The sequence below is a fragment of the Toxotes jaculatrix genome, chromosome 14 (assembly GCF_017976425.1).
Source record: "Toxotes jaculatrix isolate fToxJac2 chromosome 14, fToxJac2.pri, whole genome shotgun sequence".
In the NCBI taxonomy this organism is placed as follows: Eukaryota; Metazoa; Chordata; class Actinopteri; family Toxotidae; genus Toxotes; species Toxotes jaculatrix.
The window spans coordinates 996,864-1,020,584 of NC_054407.1; the positions used below are offsets into that span (position 1 = coordinate 996,864).

Sequence of the window (23,721 nt, forward strand, 5' to 3'; positions counted from 1 at the left end):
AAGAATCAGTTGGACCGGACCGATCCATGACTCAGACATTTCCTCAGGATTATTGCTGAGTCACAGAGGGACATCTGCTCTACAGGTACAGTACTTAAGGCAAAGTGTTGAAGTGCATGTTTAGTATTTTCTACGTCATGTGTCCCACGTATCCCGTGTCCCATGTTTATCTATGATGATCATGTTTGTGGCTGTTCTAATGGTTTCCCCTGTTGGAGTTTGTGTTGAAAGATAAGTTCACATTTTCTCATTATCCTCAGGTGTTTTGGGTCAGTGAGTCACTGAGGTTCACAGGTGAATCCACAAAGATTAGACCCAGATTTATACAGTTCAGCTTCAGTAGTTATTTTTCAATGCACTTAGTCATTTCAAACTATTTGAAATGAAGTTTCTTTTTTGTTTGTCATAAGAGCTTGAGACACATTGTTTGTGCTGAAGGGACAAAAAGGAAACCCTAGAAGGAGCCCGGGCAGCTGGGGGTAGATTGGTCCCTTGCTCAGGGGTACCATGGAATCGAACCGGCGATCCTCTGATCTCCGGGTGGTCCAAACTCCAAAGCCGCACACTTAACTTGCCGCGCCACGGCCGCCAACAAAAACACTTCTTCATCCGTTCGTCCCTGGGTGGGCTCGAACCACCAACCTTTCGGTTAACAGCCGAACGCGCTAACCGATTGCGCCACAGAGACCGACGGTAGGATCTGTCAACGAAACCAGAACAGGTAGACTTGAATCAGGATCTCAAACTCTGACAAGAAACACTTTATTTCCTGGTCTTTTGAGGATTGAATATTGTAAACATAAATGTGTTACAGCAGTGATTACATTAATTTTAAATATAAGGCTCAGTAGTTGACTGGAGAGCAGGAACTGGTCTGAGGCTGGCAGACTGGGAGGCTGGTTGGAGCTCTGGGCTGTCCACAAAGCTTCAGAGCCATTCAGGAAGTGACTCTGTAACCATGGCTTCATTGAAACTTCTTTGTGCAGATCCAGGCAATCTGATTAATGAGCATATTTTAATAAGAAAAGTCACTGTCTTGCAGAGTCTGTTCAGCTAGGAAACAAAACTCAGAAAAAAACAAAAGTGTCCATGTAGGGAAAATTCAAAAACATAAACTTAAGGAAACTAAGATGTCTTACTGAAACCAAAACAGCAAAAGATGTGAATCCAAAGAAACATGAGAAACTGAACACGGGGGAGTGAAGACAGGAGCAAACTCAGGAGCAGCAGCATCTACCAGCTTGTGTATGATCATCCTGCATTCACTGTTTGGAGACTCCTGGATGTTCGTCATCAGGACAAGGACCTTCAGCACCTCGTGGATCCTCATGGTCCAACAGAGCATCCACACTCACATCGTGGATGCTAAGATGGTTAGAGACCTTCACTGTGCTCATCCTGACAGGCCTGGTGGATCGCTTAACTTACCTTGTTACCATCTTCTTACCAGTTTTTTTTCACCTGTGCTGCAGCCTCACCACGCTCTGTGTCCTTCCTGCTCGTCTGGTCACCTGGAGGATTTCCACCACACTCATCCTTCCCTGCCTCTCTGCAGCACAGGCCCAGGCCCAACCTGACTCCTGTGATCCTGCCTCTGCCTGCCCTGCTCTGACTAAACACTCTGATTCACATCAGTCCTGGCTTCAATGTTCATCTTACTCCCACTTCTGTGTCTATAGTCCTGCATGTGGATCCTGAATTAACTGAACTGTCTGTTTATAACACATTCAACCACAATGTCAGACTGGGAGCCAAATATTCTGTGTTTTCCTGATGAAGCCAGTCTCAGCAGCAGAGGACTCCATCCTGACCTCTCTCTCTCTCTCTCTAGCCAAACAATTCTGCTCTTACACCTGCAAAATGTCCTCATCCTCACATTTGCCTTATGCGATCAAATCTGACAATATTTTAGTTTTAGATTTAACCGTCATGGTGGATCATTTTGACAAACATGTCACTGAGTCTGGTCATGCCTTTGCTGCTACCACGCCCACTTCTGCTGTCAACTTTAATGACACGACACCAAACCATGATCCCCCCCTGTCCAAGCAACTCTCCAAGCAACCCCCACTTCTCTTTTCAATCGATTCAGGAGTATGAGGTGCTTGAGGAGCTACTCAAGCTGGATCCTCACAAATCAGCTGGACTGGATACTCTAGACCAGCTATACTCTATATGCAAGTAAATTATATTTTACAACTAAGTTAGAAGTCACTACATCCTTTCTCTGCTCAGATCAGACAGGCTCTCTCCCTCATCCATTGTGTCTCCTCTGTGTCCCCTCCCCTGATCTGTCTCGTTTGTCCCTGTGTGGTGCTCTCCACCCATTTGTGTGTCTTGTTTATGTGTGTGTGTGTGTGTGTGTGCGTGTGTGTGTTCAGGCCTGAGTGTGGTGACCTGGATTCTCTTCCCACCAACTCACCTACACACCTGACTGTCATCACGTCATCAACCCATCTCCAGACTGTTCTGATCAGCCCCTTGGTGGCTGTCTTGAACTCTTTGGACTGCTGTGGACTTTGGTTGAACATTGTTTGGACTGTGTTTGGACTCTTTGTCATGATCAGACCTGTAGCAGCTCCTTTTGTTCTGTTTCTGGAATATTGAGGACTCTTGTTTTGCTTTCTTGAATTTTGTTCAGTATTTCCTGTTTTACTTTGAAGTCCTGCCCCTTGTGTATCACCACCTTTGTTGATTGTCTGCCATTGTCAGTGTATTTAAGTCTCCTTGCTTCCTCTGTCTCTTTGTCAGTTAGTCAGTTGTCTTGTCTGAGTCTGTCCCAGTATTTGTTCTCTGTGTGGCTCCTGGTTCCTGTGTGGACACTGAGTTTTTCTGACTTTGTGTCCTGGTCTCACAGACTTTATACCAGTCATTTTTTGTTATTAAAGCTGCTGTTTGATATTTCCTGCTAGGAGAGGACAAGATGGCCGACAATAAAAATGGTCCCCATGAGACTAAGAGTTAATTCATCTAATTAGAGTTACTTGTCCACCTCTTCCCAGATACTGCCCAGTCATTGGTTGCTATGGTGACTAGACCCCTGGACCAGAATGTAAATACAAAAAAACCAGTGTGTATGCCCAGCAGACAACAGGGTATAGGACAGAGCTTGTCATCAAAAATGCCCTGATAGTTGGAAAATTAAACGTCCTGTCAACAAAAGTGAAATCTGACATGGTGAAAACACCATGATCATCACAAGGCTTTAGTGAAGACACGGGTGTATTTTATATGTTCCTACTGTTTATGGTGTAGGAGCTGTCACAGTTTAAATACTCCCATCATCTCTGTTCATGACCAGAAGCTCAGAGCTCAGTTTAATGTGGAAATTGTGAAAATTAAGAAGCTGAATGAAGCTCAAAGGATTCAAAGGCTTTTTCAGACATACAGGGGAACAGGGGAATCGAAATGTTGTTTCTCTCTCTCTGCAATGTGCATACAATAATAAATAAACAATCTAAACAAAACCAGCTAAATAAACTTTACTACAAAAAGTGTGTAAGAAATATATGGAAAAAAAAAAATATATATATATATATATATAAAATAAAATCTGAGAATGAAAAAAAGAAAAAGGAAAAATATAAAACTTCAACTGTGATTTAATAAAAACCATAAAAGGTATAAAAATACTGATATATCAATATACTGATTTAACTCAATATTTCAGGTTTCAACCATGTTTTTATGTGAAATGTATATATAACGTATATAAACATGTATAACAAAGCAAAATGGCCGTCACTGTATTTTCTGATGTACTGTGCCTGGTTTTTCTCAAAGCTGCAGGAAGCTGGAATCTGTACAGAAGAAGTGGAATAAGCAGAATCAGATGTATGGTGAATAATAATATATGTCTTGTCAGGCTCTGCACTAAGAAATAATAATGTGGAAATTAGCTGCAATTCTCCATCACACCACATGATGGAGCTGATTAATCTGATTTATCACTTTGGGTTCAGCATCTGTGAATGAATAAAAAAAGACAAAGTCCAGGTGGAGGGTGGAGGAGGTGGAGGAGTCTCAGTGTGTCTGCAGAGACTGTGTAGAAGGACAGAGCAGCAGCAGAGCAGTCCAGATACACTGATGATTCTCTTTCAGATCCAGAGGAACACACAGGGATGATGGTGGACTTGACAGTGGAGCTGTTCTCAGAGCAGTTCAGACTGCAGCACTGAGAGTCTTCTCCACTTCTTCTGGTTCCTCTGTCAGTCACTGCTGGATGAAGCTCTCCTCTTCACTCTACCTCCCAGTAACATGGACCAATCAGAGCCTCTATACACACAAGCTGCTGCTGCTTCAACCTCTCTGGATCATCAGGACACAGCTCGTCCTCTCTCAACACACACACCGTCCTCTTCACTCTCTTCTTTGGAAAGATCACAGCCAGCTGTTGAGAGAAGAAGACAGACAACAGAGGTGATAAATCAGTGTTTACAGAGACTCACTTCATCAGCTGTCAGTCACTGATGCAGCACATCCAGTATAAAGAGCAGCAGGGACTTCAGTCCTGTTCAGAGCAGAAGTGGAGCAGCTGTGTAGTGTAGCAGCTTCCTCTCAGCTCTCATGTTAACGTATTGGAGTGAAGACACACACCTGCAGAGACTTTTAGCATCAAGTCTGTTTCCTCTGAACATTTCACTCAAGTCCACAGTGGAAATAAACTGCTGAGTCATGAAGCTTCATTACTGCACAAACAGTTTAGTGATGGATTCACTGCTGTTACATGTCAACTCATGTTCCATTTAAAGAAAGAGTCTCTGTGTGTTGATGAACATCTGATCTGCTTCTGAAATATCAGCTGACAAATAAACATGGAGGCTGTCACTGAAAGTATCTGACAGATGGACAGATATACAGATGTGATCACTGGACTTCAGCAGAGGTTCTGCTCTGTATCAGACCACATGCTTCCAAAATGTCATGATGCTTCTCTGAAATCAGAGCCAGTGATTTGCAGGCTGCAGTCAGACTGATCTCAGAGCTGTGACGAAGATCAAACTCATCAATTCTTTACTGTTGAAATGAGAGAACAAACAGTTTCAGATCAGATTTGATTTTAAGACACTTTGATGAATGAGGACCACTGTCTCTACACATCTTGTGAGGCTGTCAGCTGTAATCCAGCTCTACTTCCTGTGGACATGAACACAACAACAACAGTCGTCTTCACATCAACTCAAACACATGAGCACATCGAGCTTGTGGCTGATCTGATTGGTTGACGGCTCTCTGTGTCTCTGTCTCTGTTTTTCTGTCCAATCCTGAAGCCTGTCCCAGTTCTCCTCTCACAGCTTCAATGAGGAAAGCAGCCACTGAGAAGGTTGGAGGTTTACAGGAGACACTGGATCTTTGCTTTGATACGAACTGTGTTTAGTACAATACTGATGAAAGCAGCATGGACTGACTCCAACCCTCTACTGACCTCAGAGTCTGCAGTCTACAGTCTGGACTCTGCACAAGATCAGACAGATCCTTCACTCCTGAATCCTGCAGATTGTTCATCCACAGGTCCAGGTCTCTCAGATGGGAGGGGTTGGACTTCAGAGCTGAGGCCAGAGAAGCACAGCTGATCTCTGACAAACTGCAGGAACTCAATCTGAATAAAGAATAAATCATGTGGATAAAAATCATTTCTAATCCAATCAGATATGTCCTAATCAATGAGCTTTCACTGTTTATAAAAGATACATACAATTTAATAGTACAACTATAAGTACAAATACTACTACTAATAATAATAATGATAATAATAATAATATCTAGACCAGGGGTGTCCAAACTTTTTGCAAAGAGGGCCAGATTTGGTGAGGTGAACGTGTGTGGGGGCCGACCATTCAGCCTCACATTCTTTTAACATTAAATGCAAATGAACTATTTGATGAATTTTTTATTGCAAATAACATACTTTTCATTTCACATAAAGCACAAATAAATCTAAACAAGGTTTTACCAAAATAAATTTGCCTTTCTAATGTGAAAACTAACTAAAATGAAGAAAAAGTCTGACTGGAAAAAACCTTTTGGGGAAATATAATTACAATATTATTTACCATTAAATGCTAACTGTAAACTTGTAAATTCAAAGTGTGAAGAAGGAAATAACAACACACACACACACACACACACTGAAGAACTGACATTAGTCCTGACACTTCATTGAAATGAACTTCAAAGGAAAGAAGAGTTTTTTCTTCAAGTGTTTTTCAATTGATTTGTACAAATATTAGTTCTGAGGATCTTCTGTATATTGTTGTGATAAAAATGGACTTTGAACAACTCACACTGGACATTTTCTACACTTCATTTAGAAAACATTAGTCTGCTGACTGTGACAAATACCAGTGTGTGAGTTCTGAAGGTTTCATTGAAGTCAACAGACATTATTCATGACAACTGACTGAAATGAAGTGAAACTGAAGGAATAATTCTTAGTCTGAGAGAAGAAAAAGTCCCAATATGGAACAACAACTATTTCAAATTGCATTCATTCATTCATTCAAGATGAATGGATTCAAGTTGTGGATGAAGATAAACCAGGTTCAGTTGTGGATTAAAGATATAAGATCTACAACAGTAACAGACAGTGAACTGACCTCAGAGTCTCCAGTCTACAGTGTGGACTCTCCAGAAAACCACACAGCAGCTTCACTCCTGAATCCTGCAGGTTGTTGTTGTAGCTCAGGTCCAGGTGTCTCAGATGGGAGGGGTTGGACTTCAGAGCTGAGGCCAGAGAAGCACAGCTGATCTCTGACAACCAGCAGGAACTCAATCTGAACAAAGAATAAATCATGTGGATAAAATCATTTCTAATCCAATCAGATATGTCCTAATCAATGAGCTTTCACTAACATGAGTAGAGGGACTTTGTCCTTCTCTTATTGTGGATCATCATAATGTCAGCCTTCTACACACATCATCCAAATGTCACCACAACATTCATACAACTATTCATGTCAACACAGATTCATAACATGCTGCTGAGCTCAGTCAAGTCTGGAATTAGAAGATAAATATCAAATCAGACATGTTGGACTAAAAACTGACTTTGATTCACCACTGAAATGGATCAAACTTCAAATGTTCAGTCCTGATCCAGGAAAAATGTCTTGCTTGGTCCTGGTCTCTATCCTGCAGATCAGCTCAGGAAATCCACAACTAAACACATATTCAACTGAACAACAACTATTTGATCCCAAATTACAGATGGATTTAATGGAAAACTTTGGAAAATGCTCAGAAGCAAAGTCAAATACACACAATGTAATACTAAAACCATGGTAAATAATATTAATAATAATAATAACAACAACAACAACAACAACAACAACAAATATAATACTAATAATAATAATAATAATGTATTGTATTTGTTGGTGTCTTTCCAAACAGCCAGCGACACTTTACAATACAACAAGATTTGCAGTTAATGGACTGAAACATGTCAAACCAACAGTGTGGTTCTTTAAGTCTTTGCTCCTTAACACATTTAACAAGTCAATTCAACTCAATGAGAAAAGACCACAATTTACACACTTGTGTTAAAGATCAAAACACACACACTCACAGAAAAACTGACATTAGTCCTGACACTTCATTGAAATTAACTTCAAAGGAAAGAAAAGCTTTTTCTTCAAGTGTTTTTCAATTGATTTGTACAAATATTAATAATAAAATTATTAATATTCTACACTTCATTTAGAAAACATTAGTCTGCTGACTGTGACAAATACCAGTGTGTGAGTTCTGAAGGTTTCATTGAAGTCAACAGACATTATTCATGACAACTGACTGAAATGAAGTGAAACTGAAGGAATAATTCTTAGTCTGAGAGAAGAAAAAGTCACAATATGGAACAACAACTATTTCAAATCTCATTCATTCATTCATTCATTCATTCATTCAAGATGAATGGATTCAAGTTATGGATGAAGATAAACCAGGTTCAGTTGTGGATTAAAGATATAAGATCTACAACAGTAACAGACAGTGAACTGACCTCAGAGTCTCCAGTCTACAGTGTGGACTCTCCAGAAAACCACACAGCAGCTTCACTCCTGAATCCTGAAGGTTGTTTCTCCACAATTCCAGGTCTCTCAGATGGGAGGGGTTGGACTTCAGAGCTGAGGCCAGAGAAGCACAGCTGATCTCTGACAACCAGCAGGAACTCAATCTGAGTAAAGAATAAATCATGTGGATAAAAATCATTTCTAATCCAATCAGATATGTCCTAATCAATGAGCTTTCACTAACATGAGTAGAGGGACTTTGTCCTTCTCTTATTGTGGATCATCATAATGTCAGCCTTCTACACACATCATCCAAATGTCACCACAACATTCATACAACTATTCATGTCAACACAGATTCATAACATGTTGCTTGAAAAGAACATTTGAACAACTGAACAACAACTATTTGATCCCAAATTACAGATGGACTTAATGGAAAACTTTGGAAAATGCTCAGAAGCAAAGTCACATACACACAATGTAATACTAAAACCATGGTAAATAATAATAATAATAATAATAATAATAATAACATTAGTCTGCTGACTGTGACAAATACCAGTGTGTGAGTTCTGAAGGTTTCATTGAAGTCAACAGACATTATTCATGACAACTGACTGAAATGAAGTCAAACTGAAGGAATAATTCTTAGTCTGAAAGAAGAAAAAGTCACAATATGGAACAACAACTATTTCAAATCTCATGCATTCATTCATTCATTCCAGATGAATGGATTCAACTCCTGGATGAAGATAAACCAGGTTCAGTTGTGGATTAAAGATATAAGATCTACAACAGTAACAGACAGTGAACTGACCTCAGAGTCTCCAGTCTACAGTGTGGACTCTCCAGAAAACCACACAGCAGCTTCACTCCTGAATCCTGCAGCTCGTTGTTACTCAGGTCCAGGTGTCTCAGATGGGAGGGGTTGGACTTCAGAGCTGAGGCCAGAGAAGCACAGCTGATCTCTGACAACCTGCAGTAACTCAATCTGAATAAAGAATAAATCATGTCCTTCTCTTATTGTGGATCATCATAATGTCAGCCTTCTACACACATCATCCAAGTGTCACCACAACATTCATAACATGCTTGCATACCATACTGCTACTACTAGTAATAATAAGTAGAACATTTCTGCAGAAACTGAATGTGTCTTCTGTGTGGTGCATATACAGGATAATCAGCTGTGAGATGCTGGATATTTGTACAAGTGGATGTGAGGGAGCATCATCCAGGAGCAGCTGAAGGACTTTGTGTGATGTTATTTGTGGCCCTGATAGTCCTACTAACATGTTATGCAGTGATATTGGTGATAATGTAACCATTGAAGGCTTTAACTGTATCACACAGGTTCACAGACACACTGAGTCATGTTTAAACCATTAAAGAGGACATTATATGGACTTTATTCATGTCCTGGAGACTTATCCTCACTGGGTGACAGAGGGCACATTTCTCTACTTTTTGATACAGTGGGAAGAAAAAGTATTTGAACCTTTTGTAATTTCATGGTTTTCATGGTCATAAAATGTGATCTGATCATCTAAGTCAAGAGTACTGACGCATACAATGTGCCTAAATTAATAACACACACATAAAAAATCAGATCTTTCATGTCTTTGTTGAGAACAACCATAAAAACCTCATAGTGGAAAAAGTAAGTGAACCCTTGAGTTAATGATCTCAAAAAAGCTAATTGGAGCCAGGTGTTAGCATACCTGGAGTCTTGTTAAGAAAATGAGTTTGGAGGTGTGGACTAGAGCTACTTTGACTGATAAAAACCACTCTATGATCTATGATCAAGAACTGATTTACATAAAGCTGGAAAGGGTTACAAAGTGATTTCAAAGACTTTAGAAATTCACCAGTCTACAGTTAACAATCTATAAGTGGAGACACTTTGGGACAGTGGCTACTCTACCAAGAAGTAGGAGCCCAATCAAAATGACCCCAAGAGCACGACGAAGACTCATCAATGAGGTAAAGAAACAACCCCGAGAGACAGCCAAAGATTTAAATGCATCATCTGAAATGGCTAACATCTGTATGCATGAGTCTACAGTATGTAAAACATAGAACAAGCAGGGTGTCTATGGCAGGACATCATGAAGGAAACTTCTGCTTACTGAAAAGAACATTGATGCACGCCTGTTTGCTAAAGAGCACATTGACACTCCACAGCAGTGTTGGCAAACTAAGACTGAACTATTTGGAAAGAACCTCCAGCACTACATCTGGAGTAAAAGGGGCACTGCATATGATAATGAAAAGATCTCAACCATAAAATTCTTCAGGATAATGTGAGAATGTCTGTACATCAGCTGAAACTCTGTAGAAATTGTTTGATGCAACAGGACAATGACCCAAAACACTGGAGCAAGTCCACAACAGAATGACTTCAGAAAAACAAAATCCACCTTTTGGAGCGTTCAAGTTAGAGCTCAGACCTCAACCTAATACAGATGCTATGGAATGACATGAAGAGAGTCATACACATGAGACGTCCAATGAATATGACAGAGGTAAATCAGTTCTGTCAGGAAGAATGGGCTGAAATTCCTCCTGAACGATGTGCAGGATGGGCCTGGTTGAGGTTATTACTGCCAAAGGAGGGGGGGGGGGGGGGACTTCAACCAGTGATCAATTGCAAGGGTTCACGTACTTTATCTACTACCATTTTGAATCTTGAATGAATGTGTTCAATAAAGACATGAAAGTTAAAAAAAAAAAAATTCTATTTTAGGCACATTATATTTGGGTTGGTTGAAAGAAGTTTTCTGAGAGATTTTTCAGTGATGGCAGTCAGAGTGTGGGTGATGTCACACACTCCAGCTCTGAACATTCCACACAACACACACCCATTATAACATCTGAGACAATCAAAGAAAGATCAACTGGGATTTTGTAGAAATCAGACTAGAAATCAAAATATTAATTTAACCTGAGATAGTCTCAGGTCTGATGAAGGTTTCAACCATGTTTGTATGTGATTCACTGCCAGAAGTCATAGCACATTATGCCCAATCAGACTGCACGTTCTAATGATGACTTTATACCTAATATGTATGGAAGAAGAAGAATTTAATGGAAAACTTTGGAAAGTGGTCAGAAGCAAAGTCACATACACACAATGTAATAAGAATACTGCTGATAATAATAAGGAACAACAACAACAACAACAACAACAACAACAACAACAATAATAATAATAATAATGATGTATTTCATGTGTTGGTGTCTTTCCAAACACACAGCGACTCTTTACAATACAACAAGATTTGCAGTTAATGGACTGAAACATGTCAAACCAACAGTGTGGTTCTTTAAGTCTTTGCTCCTTAACACATTTAACAAGTCAATTCAACTCAATGAGAAAAGACCACAATTTACACACTTGTGTTAAAGATCAAAACACACACACACAGAAGAACTGACATTAGTCCTGACACTTCATTGAAATGAACTTCAAGTGTTTTTCAACTGATTTGTTCAAATATTAGTTCTGAGGATCTTCTGTATATTGTTGTGATAAAAATGGACTTTGAACAACTCACACTGGACATTTTCTACACTTCATTTAGAAAACATTAGTCTGCTGACTGTGACAAATACCAGTGTGTGAGTTCTGAAGGTTTCATTGAAGTCAACAGACATTATTCATGACAACTGACTGAAATGAAGTGAAACTGAAGGAATAATTCTTAGTCTGAGAGAAGAAAAAGTCACAATATGGAACAACAACTATTTCAAATCTCATTCATTCATTCATTCATTCAAGATGGATGGATTCAAGTTGTGGATGAAGATAAACCAGGTTCAGTTGTGGATTAAAGATATAAGATCTACAACAGTAACAGACAGTGAACTGACCTCAGAGTCTCCAGTCTACAGTGTGGACTCTCCAGAAAACCACACAGCAGCTTCACTCCTGAATCCTGCAGCTTGTTGTCACTCAGGTCCAGGTCTCTCAGATGGGAGGGGTTGGACTTCAGAGCTGAGGCCAGAGAAGCACAGCTGATCTCTGACAAACTGCAGGAACTCAATCTGAATAAAGAATAAATCATGTGGATAAAAATCATTTCTAATCCAATCAGATATGTCCTAATCAATGAGCTTTCACTAACATGAGTAGAGGGACTTTGTCCTTCTCTTATTGTGGATCATCATAATGTCAGCCTTCTACACACATCATCCAAATGTCACCACAACATTCATACAACTATTCATGTCAACACAGGTTCATCACATGCTGCTGAGCTCTGAGAAGATAAAGATCAATTCAGACATGGTGGACTAAAATCCTCTTCATCATTGAAGGTTTTACATGACCTTCTTCTTCCTGAACTTTGTGTCATTAAACAACATTAAAGGACAAATTCACATTTCTTGACTTCAACCAACAGTCAGATGTCACACGTTGATTTAAAGAGTCTTTGGTGGCAGTCGTCCTTCCTGTGGTCCAGACTGACTGAAGTGGTCTCCTCCTAACACAACTACACTGTAACTTGATGAGTTCAGCTGTAGCTGAATGAAGCTTCAGCAGTCTGACTCAGACAAATGTGGAGAAGAATACTGAATTCTCCCATTCTGCTCTGATATATTCAGACCTTTGTTCTTGGCTGAAGGTGTGTGTTTCCTGATTCTACTCTCCTCTACACCAGGAGAGAAAACACCTGCTTCTGACTTATTTAACACAAAATATGAGAAGACTTTAAAGGAGCAGTATGGAGGATTTAGGGGGATGTATTGGCAGAAATGGAAGATAATATTCACAATTATGTTTCAAGTAGAGTTTAATCACCTGAAACTAAGAATCATTGTGTTTTTCTTTGTTCAGAAAGAGCCCTTCATGTCTACACAGGGAGCGAGTCCATGTTGCACCTACATGTTTCTGCAGTAGCCCAGAATGGACAAAAACATACATTAGCTGTAGAGAGAGCATTTTATGTTGCCTGATGGTCACCATAGGTTCTCCTACACACTTGAAAAGGGAGGAGTGAGGGAATTCAGTCTGCAATGTCACCACTAGATGTCACTAAATCCTACACACTGCTCCTTTAAAGAAAAACCAAGACACTTAAAATGAAGGTGTAACATCATTTCACTCTTCAAAATGAAAAGTTGAATTCATCAGCAGTAACTCTTGGTCTGTATGACCAGTAGTTTATGGTGCTGATGTTAAAAGGTGATGTTGACATTATGGAGTCAGTTCACAAAGGTGATGACTTTTCTCTACTTGTGGATCTATTACATTATGTTTTAGCATTAACTTTTATCCACGAGTGTTTGTAGTTACCACAGTGGCTGCTGTTACAAAAGTTACAAACTCACTTAAATGTAGAGAATTCAACAATGTAAAGCAGCACCTTTAATTTGAGCAGCGTGTTTTTGTCTTTCATTTCATACAAAGGTCTGGGAAGATCACTTCTTTCTAACTCCACACTCCCAGAGTTTTGGATTTTTCAGACGTGTAGTCTTCAGACCCAACACACACTGACTCAGGTTACCTCACCTGAGTACATTTATCAGACTCACACAGCTCCCTCTGGAGACACTAAAGCCTTTATACTACTGTTTACTCACACAGTGATACTCAACACCTGGAGACACACAATGAGTCTTAAGATAAGTGGAGTCCTGCTTGAATTAGTTTTATCAGGTTTGCATGAATAAAAAAGACTCAAAATAACATGAATAGATTAACAAATGAATGTGGAATCTAACAGATAATAATCGATAAACAGAAAAACCTGATAGAAATAATCACAACTAACTCAAAAATCTGTTTGAAACTCACTAAATTTCATCATCTGCGGAAAAATACAGCTGATGAAAAATTATAAAACTATTATGAAAATAATGAGAATAATTTCATACTGTGTATATTTGAAAAACTAAACTACTAATCTACAGTGACTGATAATATTAAAGATCATGTCTGGACTTACACAGCCTTTCTGCAGTTCCCCACAGCTGGGATCAGTCTTTGTCGTCCCTCCTCTGATGTGTTGTACTTCTTCAGGTCCAACTCATCCAGAACCTCCTCTGACATCTGCAGAACGTAGGCCAGAGCTGAACAGTGGATCTCAGAGAGTCTCTTCTCTGATCTGTTCTCTGACTTCAGGAACTCTTGGATCTCCTGATGTACTGAGCAGTCGTTCATCTCCATCAGACAGTGGAAGATGTTGATGCTTCTGTCAGGAGAGATATCATCTGTGTTCATCTCTTTCAGGTTGTTGATGGCTCTCTGGATGATTTCTGGTCTGTTCTCTGTCTGACCCAGAAGGCCTCCTAAGAGTCTCTGGTTGGACTCCAGGGACAGGCCATGAAGGAAGCGAACAAACAGGTCCAGGTGGCCATTTTTACTTTGGAGGGATTTCTCCATGGAATCCCTCAGGAGGACATCGAATGATGGGTAGCTGCTTTGATTGTTTCCAGAATGCTTTAAAGTTTTCCTGATAAAAAATTTTGTGGCCCAGTGTTTGTCATCTTGTCCCAGGAAAGTCCTCAGCTCTGTTGTCTTCCTCTTTGTGTAACAGTGGAACATGTAGACTGCAGCCAGAAACTCCTGAATGCTCAGATGAACAAAGCAGTAGACTGTTTTCTGGAAGATCACACTCTCTCTTTTAAAGATCTCTGTACAAACTCCTGAGTAAACCAAGGCCTCTGTGACATCAAGACCACACTGCTCCAGGTCTTCTTGGTAGAACATGATGTTTCCTTTCTCCAGATGTTCAAACGCCAGCCTCCCCAGCTTCAGAAGAACTTTCCTGTCTGCCTTCGTCAGCTTCTGTGGACTCGTCTCATGTCCCTCATCATACTTGTGCTTCTTCCTCTTTGTCTGAACCAGCAGGAAGTGTGAGTACAGGTCAGTCAGGGTCTTGGGCAGCTCTCCTCTCTGCTCTGTGGTCAACATGTGCTCCAGAACCGTAGCAGAGATCCAGCAGAAGACTGGGATCTGACACATGATGTGGAGGCTCCTGGATGTCTTGATGTGTGAGATGATTCTTCTGGACAGCTCTTCATCACTGGATCTCCTCCTGAAGTACTCCTCCTTCTGGGCGTCAGTGAAACCTCGTACTTCTGTTACCCTGTCAACACATGCAGGAGGGATCTGATTGGCTGCTGCAGGTCGGGAAGTTATCCAGACCAGAGCCGAGGGAAGCAGATTCCCCTGGATGAGGTTTGTCAGCAGCACGTTGACTGATGACTTCTGTGAGACATCAGACACGACCTTCCTGTTGCTGAAATCCAGTGAAAGTCTGCTTTCATCCAGGCCGTCAAAGATGAACAACACTTTACAGACAGCGAGCTTCTCTGCTGTGACCTTCTTTAATGTTGGATGGAAAACGTGGAGCAGCATGAGAAGACTGTACTGCTCATCTTTGATCAGGTTCAGCTCCCTGAACGAAAGCAGAACCAGCAGACTGACGTCTTGGTTTTCAGAGCCCTCTGCCCAGTCCAGAGTGAACTTCTGCACTGAGAAGGTTTTTCCAACACCAGCGACGCCGTTGGTCAGAACGACTCTGATGCATCTCTGTTGGTCAGGTAAGGCTTTAAAGATGTCGTGGCACTTGATTGGAGTGTCATGGAGGGCCTCCATCTTGGAAGCTGTCTCCAGCTGCCTCACCTCATGTTGGGTATTAACCTCTTCACTCTGTCCCTCTGTGATGTAGAGCTCAGTGTAGATCCTGTTGAGGAGGGTTTCACTTCCTGTTCCATCCGTTCCTTCAGTCACACGTTCACATCTCCTCCTCAGACTGATCTTATGTTCATCTAAAACCTCCTGCAGACCACTATCTGCTGAAAATCTGCTGACACAGAAGAAACAATGTCAGACTAAAGAAAGAGAATCTGAGAATCTGCTCATTTCTTTCATCAGCTGCATAAAAACTAAAGACAAGCAAAGAAAAGCTTTTTCATTTTGTGCTATTTCTAATCATCTTAAATGCCAAAGCTGTATGATAGAACAAATGACTCTGTATCAAAGCACAGCTCCTGTTTTCAGAGATGGTGACATGAGCAGACAGATGTACAGTCTTACTTTGTACAGTGCTGCTCTGACTGACTGTCTGCAGTCCAGCTCTTGTTCTGGATCTTTCTCTCAGATTTTATATCTTATACATTTTCCAACAAATATTTGAACTTACTGAGATACTCTTGGATGTTTTGGGTGGATTACTGTGAGATTGTTGGGATTCTTTCAGGCTCTGATCATGTATTTTATCTTGATGATGTATTGAGTCCTATCAGCTCGTTGTCATGTTGGCCATTTAACTCATGAAGACCCTGTAGGGTCAAAGCATTTCCTTTTTCAGTCTCATTAAACTTTTTTGGGAGCTACAATCCAGTGTGAGGACATTCTGCTCCTTTCCAACAGTCATTAAATCCCAGAAACCTGACAACAGATGATTTTAGCAGCACGACCTGTGCTGAGACTAAATGTTCTGTTGATTGATGTGAACAAATATCCAGATTTGGTTCACAATGTCTAGAAGCTGTTAAAGGCTCAGAAGTGTAAATCATTAAAGTGGAATCTCCAACATGGAGACACTGTGTTTCTTCTTTGTCCTTCTTTTCATTGACAGGTCTACAGACTCTGGAAGTGGAAATTAGGCTCGTGTTCATACACCAACTCTCACAATGACTGAGACTGATAAAACAGTAACATGAGAAAGCTCTGCTTTATAAATCTGCTGAAAAGAGTGTGTGTGCATATTTCTGTCTTTGTGTGGACACAGAGTTTTATGGATCTGGCCCCTGGTGTCTCCCTGTTTCCTTCAAATATGTCTGAGAACTGAATCATCCTCAGGTCAGTTTACACTAGAAACTGTCTCTTACTTTGTGTCTGAGGGTCCAGGTTCATTACTGATGTCTGGAGGATTAAACTCTTTGGACCTGTCACTCTTCACAGACAGACAGCTGGATCCTGGAGACTCTGCTCTCAGTCTGTGGTCCTGACCTCTGAAAACACAAACACATTTTTATTCATATCACATCAATCACTGATAAATTCATTGATGTGTTTTAATATTTCCTGGCTCAGAGGAATCAGATCTATCAGGCTGTGATACACGTTCTGTGTGGGTTTGACTCTGCACATGGGATTTATTGGTAATAAGAAACGTGGAAAATCAGTGAAAGTAAAAATGTTCTTTAGTCAGATCATTTCAAAAGACACAAGCATCCTCAGCAGTCAGTATTAATACACTGATGAGCCAGAAGAACCAGGAAGAACTGATTTTCTTTCTACACTATGGCAGCTGTTACAGGCAGAGACGACAACTGCAGGACCTCAACACACTAAACACTGTTATAGCCCAAAGTTTGGAGGTTCACAGGTTTGTATCAGTTCTCTTACTTTGTGTCTGAGGGTCCAGGTTCATGACTGAAGTCTGGAGGATTCAACTCTCTGGACCAGTCACTCTTCATAGACAGACAGGTGGATCCTGGACACTCTGCTCTCAGTCTGTGGTCCTGACCTCTGAAAACACAAACACATTTTTATTCATATCACATCAATCACTGATAAATTGTCTGAGGACAAAGTCATTCTGGGAACTCTCAGCTGACGTCCTGCAGCAACGTCACCATGTAGCACTAAACACTATACTGAAGGATGGAGGCAACACACCAGCATCCATAAACAACACTGTTGTGTCAGTAAGTCATTAAATGTTCATACTGAAGATGAATATTTTTTTCAGTATTTTCCTAAGACACCAGTTGACTGTAGTTTTTTATCAGACAAACAGGAGGAAATGTCACATTTCTTAGGGACTATTTTGATCAGCGGATTGATCCACATTTGGTGCTATATGATGTGCAAAAAGAACCAGGAAGAACTGACTTTCTGCCGACTCTACAGCAGCTGTTACTGTGACGATCAGCCCCTAAGGGGACTGGTTTTGATGCCTTGACAGCTGTTTTTCAACACTCTCTTTTTTTGGCCCCTTGGACTCTTGAGGACTTTTGATCAGTTTCTTAAGTGTTGGTAGGACTTTCCTGTTTTGTTTTTGAAATCATTTCACTTTGGTTCTGGTCTCTTGAGTTTTGGTTTTGACTTGTCCTGATTTTGAAACCCTGGTCCTTGTGTATTTATTCAAGTTCAGTTTACTTCCTGTCTTGGTCTGCTTTCTCTCTATTGTTGATTGGCTGCCTGCCCTGATTCTTGTCACCTGTTGTAAATGACCTCCTGTGTATTTAAGTCCTGTTGCTCCCCCTGTTCCTTTGTCAGTCTGTGTCTCAACTCATCTCAATGTTTGCACCTGTGGTTCATCTTCTGGAGTCTCTGTTCTCGTCCTGGAGTCTTTTGATAGTTGTCTTATCTGTTTCCCTTCCTGTGCACCGTCCTGGATTTGCCTCCTGTTTCCACTTTTCCTCTGTTATTTTTTTTATGTAAGGACTTTTGAGTTTTGGATTAGAGTTTTTGTTTCTGGAATTTTTTTCTCCATTTTGGATGATTTTTTGTTTGTTTCCTGCCCCTGGACTTTTTCCAGAGTGTTTGAGTTAAATAAAAGGACTTTTAATTCACTCATCTGTCCGTCCTGGGGTTTCTACATTTGGGTCCTCTTCCTCATTTTCCTGGCTGCACAGCAGCGTCGCACAACAGTTACAGGCAGTGACGACAACTGCAGGACCTCAACACACTAAACACTGTTATAGCCCAAAGTTTGGAGGTTCACAGGTTTGTAGCAGTTCTCTTACTTTGTGTCTGAGGGTCCAGGCTCATTACTGAAGTATGGAAGATTAAACTCTTTGGACCTGTCACTCTTCATAGACAGACAGCTGGATCCTGGACACTCTGCTCTGTCCTCTTCTTCCTCCACACAAACACTCATCTTCTGGACTTCAGTCAGTCTGAGAAGGAAACCAGTAAAACAGACTGTGAGCTCAGACACACAAAGAATCAGGACACACCAGTCTGATCAAGAGTCACATGCAAGACTGAGAGAACAGGAAGTAACAAACTCAATATTCTTTCTTCCATTTCTGTCCCTTTGTGTGGACAGAAGTTCATCCTGACTCTTCTTTCCTCTACAGTCCACAGGGAGAAAACTGACTCAGAGACTTTGACAGTAAAATAATAATAATGTTGTATTAACACTCACCCTGCCTCAGGCTTCAGTTTTACTCCTCCTGATCTGTTTAGTGAAAATGCAGTCTGAACTGACTGACTGAACACTTTCAGTTTCACCTGCTCCTCCCCTCTCCATTTACAGGAAGTCACATGGTCTGTGTATGTGTGTGTGTGTGTGTGTGTAGGTGTGTGTGTGCGTGTAGATGTGTGTGTGTGTCAAACCTGAGATCACCATTACTGTTAACCCTGTAAACATTATCAACAAAGCCTAGTTAAAATGTTGGTAGTTGTTATGAACCTGATGTGTGTATATTTTCTGTTCACTGTGTTTCATTGCACAAACCTTCCTCTGGTACAGGTCATGATTTGGGGGATTTCTGGTTTTTACTCACTTCAGTTCTTTTCCTCTCTTTTAGCATTTTCTTAGTGTTTCCACACTTTATTTTTTATTTAAAACATTCTGTTCTGTCTTTGCTATTAGTCTCTTATTGTTTCTTTTTTCATGGGCGGGACCATGGGGGTTGAAAAATTTGTGTAAATCACTTTGTGTTTCAAGGTGTTTGTATGAGAAGTGCTACACAAATAAAGTCTGACTGATCCATTGATTGACCTGTTGTATTCAACATGAAAAAGTTCAGGACTTGGTGGATGCAGAATGAAAACAATCAGATTTTTTTGTCAGTGTGAATCTGCCTAATATTCACTTTAACCACATGAAACTCAATCAAATCAAAAAGTGTAATAACTATTGTGTTAACTGAACAGTGAAATACAAAACATCTGCTGAGTTTGAAAGACAAAGAGTCATAAAACACAGAAATGACAAATTCAAATGATCCTAAATGTTGGAAGTTCTCAGTTTTAATGGAAATGTTGATGATGGAAATGGATCTTTAGGTCAAACTCTGAGTTCTCTGTTACTTCAAATGGAAACTGAATCCATATTTAACTCATCAAATATTTTATGTATAATATCCCAAATAGCACATATTGAAATTGGTGACATAACTATGGGGAAATATCTTATATAAGCTTTTCTCTTTCATGCTACAACATGTTGAATCTTATGTATAATGTTCGGTACAATGAATAATGTGTATCTTAATAATGACAAACTGTGTGTGAAGCTGTTACAGCAGATGCGATGTGATTTTTTTTACTCTTGAGTCATGAGTTTCATCTCATTGAGCCAGAATCTTCCTGGAGGTCTTTTGCAGTCAAACGAGGGTTCGGACTTGCTTTTCTAGCAATCCTACGAGCAGCTCTCTGTGATATTTTTCTTGGTCTTCCAGACCTTCACTGTTCCTGTTAACTGCTATTTCTTAATACATTTTGAATTGAAGAAATTGGTAACTGAAAACACTTTGCCATCGTCTTACAGCCTTCTCCTGCTTTGTGGGCGTGATTTATTTTCATTTTCAGAGTGCTAGGTAACTGCTTAGAGGAACCCATGGTTATTGATTGTTGGGACAAGGTTAGAGGAGTCTGGGTATTTATAAAGCTTTGAAATATGCATCACTTGGGCTTTCCTAATGATGACTGTGAACAAGCCATGACCCTAACAAGCAAATTAATGTTGGATACCTTGGTCAAAGTTATCTGAGAGCTCAAGTCTCCTGGGGTTCCCATTCTTTTGCAGGGTGCTACTTTCCCTTTTTCACTCTAAAATTGTAGAAAACAAAAATAATACACTGATATTGTTTAAAAGATTGTAAAAGAGTGTTTCATGTTTAACTTTATGTCTTTTGGAGATCATTTCATCTTCCACTTGCTTAACTGTTCACATTAAGAGAAATTTTGACCAGGGGTGCCCAAACTTTTGCATGCCACTGTAGCTCCCTGGACCAGTATCTGACACCAACAATCCCATCACAGTTTCACAGCAGTGGCAGAGACTATAACTCCCTCTGGAGGAGAATGATGGGATCACACTTCTCTGATCCTCTGCTGGTTTCCTCTTGTCTGCCTGACATAGGAGCTAAACTAAGGCCTCATCCTCTACATCCAGATTCCCCAAACTCATTTATAGTTCACATGATGTCAGTGATACCTTCACACATGTATCTACAGAGACACAACTCTGTTGTGTTGAAGATGTGTGTGTTACACAACAGGATGCAAAGAACTAAAAGATTTCTCACAGATCAAGCCTTACATTCTTACAGACCAAATATGAGACATTAAGTAACATTTGATCTTATCCTCACACACACAGATATAATAAATAGCTATATATTTGTGTTCTGTCTCCATTGTTCATATACTCCAGCCTGACATCCCCTGGGCTAAACAAGCCTGTTTAAAATGTCAGAGGACAAAGAAAAAGGAACAAACAGGACAGATTTTAAGAATAAAAGTCATGAACTGAACTCATAACCACAGTCCTGCTTTGTTTGAAACAGTACACAGAGAGAAAACTGACTCAGAGACTTTGACAGTGAAATAATAATAATGTTGTATTAACACTCACCCTGCCTCAGTCTTCAGTTTTCCTCCTCCTGCTCTGTTTAGTTCAAATGGCATCTGAACTGACTGACTGAACACTTTCAGTTTCACCTGCTCCTCCCCTCTCCACTTACAGGAAGTCACACAGTCTGTCTATGTGTGTCTATGTGTGTGTGTGTGTGTGTGTGTGTGTGTGTGTGTGTGTGTGTTTCTGTGTGTTGTTTACAAGTTTAGAACGTGTTTCACTTTGTTGTAATTTCTGTTTGTTAAAATCATGATTAACGTGTTTTTAACTAAATCAGATTTAACTTAGTGTTTTTACAGACTTACTATAATTATAACTATATAAATGATGTTTATTATCATTATTATAGCAGAGAAGATCCCAGCTGATCCAGTGGATCTGGATCTGTCTGTGGAACAGGTGACAGTGGATTAAGGTGAACAACCTTTCATCTCAGCCTCTGACCCTCAGCACATTATTGTTGTTAGTTTTTGTTTGTAACTTTATAGGTGTCAAACCTGAGATCACCATTAGTGTTAACCCTGTATACATGATCAACAAAATGTTGGTAGTTGTTATGAACCTGCAACATGTTGAATCTCATGTATAATGTTGGTCACAATGAATAATGTGTATCTTAATGATGACAAACTGTGTGTTAAGCTTTTACAGCTGATGTGATGCAGCTCTTGGGGCTTAAGATTGTGAATGATTGTGTGCAGACATATTTGTAGTCTTTATTTCGTCAAATTTTCCACTACAGCACTACAAAGGGTCATTAACACCTCCCAGAAAATCATATGCCATCCCCTTCCCTCCCTGAAGGACCTCTACAACACCCGCTGTCTCAAGAGGGCACGCAGCATCTTGAGGGACTGCACACACCCAGGACACCGGGTGTTTAAGCTGCTGCCCTCTGGCAAGAGATTCAGGGCACTGAGAGCACTGAGAGACTCAGGGACAGCTTTTACAACAGGGCAATAGCCCTAATCAATGCTAACAAATAACCTTACTTAATCTGGCTAGCCACCTTTCTGACAGCAGGTCATGTGCAATAAACAATGTCTTTGTTTTTGTATATATTTTACACACTGTATATTTTTATCCTGGATATTTTTATTTTATTTTATTTTATTTTATTATTTTATCCTATATTTTATTTGTACAAAGTATGATTGTGCAATGACAATAAAGATTTATCTTATCTTATCTTATTTATAGGTGATTTCATTGTTTTTACACATAAAACCAAACACAAACACAAGATCTCATGTAAACTCACAGCAACAAACTGTATTTGATTTATGGAAAATTTATTTTTGAGTTAGTTATTTTCAATTATTTTTTTCAGTATGTTTTTGGTGCCCCAGGTGTCAGAATATTAGTTTTTTTCCTTTTCTTTTTTTTTTTTTTTTTTAACAGTGTGTGTTAAACATACAGATCATGTATTCAAACATTACTTCCTTTGGCTCTTTGAGTTACAACAATCTAATCCTCAGCAGTTTCTCTTTGTTTGCTCTTACCTGAACTCTCACTCTCACTCTCACTTGCTTTTCTCTGCCATTTTCTATTGTGCCAGTACCATAACATGTTGTGTCAGTTAATATCTTATTACTGTGATTCATGAAATGCCATTAGACATGCTGTTCTCTCCAGAAGTGAGGTTAAATTCAAGCAGCTCCATATGTACTGACTAAATCCCTGGATATCATTGTCTGTATTTTAAACTCATCCTTTCTTTAGTATTTTAATAAAAACCCACCTGCTTCTAACTCACAGTGTCATACCAGGAGCTTCCTGCACAAACTGATGTCATTGTTGGATTTGACATGAACCCAAGCCCAAAGTGTGACTGTTGACTTTCCATTATGCTCAGTCTGGATTGCTGCCATTGCCAGGCAGATGATGGAAATCTTTTCTCTTTCCTCTTCTCTCTCTCAGCTGCAGCTTGAACGACACGTGCTGCAGCAAAGCATTGTCTCCTACTGCCCCCCTCTGGCTAAGGTGAGGAACAACACCATCATGAAGGTGACTACAGCAAATCACAAAATCTGATGATGATGTGATGGCTCTCTCTCGTGGTGATTTGTAGACATGGCCAGATTAACAACGCTCTGCCTCACAGCTCATGGCAGACAATTCTAAACCCAAGACTCCTGCAGCTCAGAGTCTATAAA

The 23,721-nt window shown here is 40.0% G+C and overlaps 1 protein-coding gene, 1 long non-coding RNA gene and 1 other non-coding gene across 3 annotated transcripts in view; all 3 read right to left on the minus strand.

Moving 5' to 3' along the window:
* The window catches only part of LOC121193016, a 293,109-nt gene that overhangs the window by 236,546 nt on the left and 32,842 nt on the right, over positions 1-23,721 (minus strand). Inside the window, exons 10-12 of the mRNA XM_041055112.1 lie at positions 21,566-21,588; positions 18,723-18,875; positions 13,964-15,826 (exon numbers count right to left, since the gene is read on the minus strand). Coding sequence (XP_040911046.1) covers positions 13,964-15,826; positions 18,723-18,875; positions 21,566-21,588 — 2,039 coding nt within the window. The remainder of the gene's footprint in view (positions 1-13,963; positions 15,827-18,722; positions 18,876-21,565; positions 21,589-23,721) is intronic.
* On the minus strand, positions 615-688 carry trnan-guu. The gene has a single exon. It is a non-coding gene; the product is annotated as a tRNA-Asn (tRNA).
* LOC121193330 lies at positions 5,540-11,930 on the minus strand. The gene is made up of 3 exons (XR_005895274.1): positions 11,886-11,930; positions 8,000-8,173; positions 5,540-5,599 (listed from the first exon to the last, which is right to left on the minus strand). It is a non-coding gene; the product is annotated as an uncharacterized LOC121193330 (long non-coding RNA).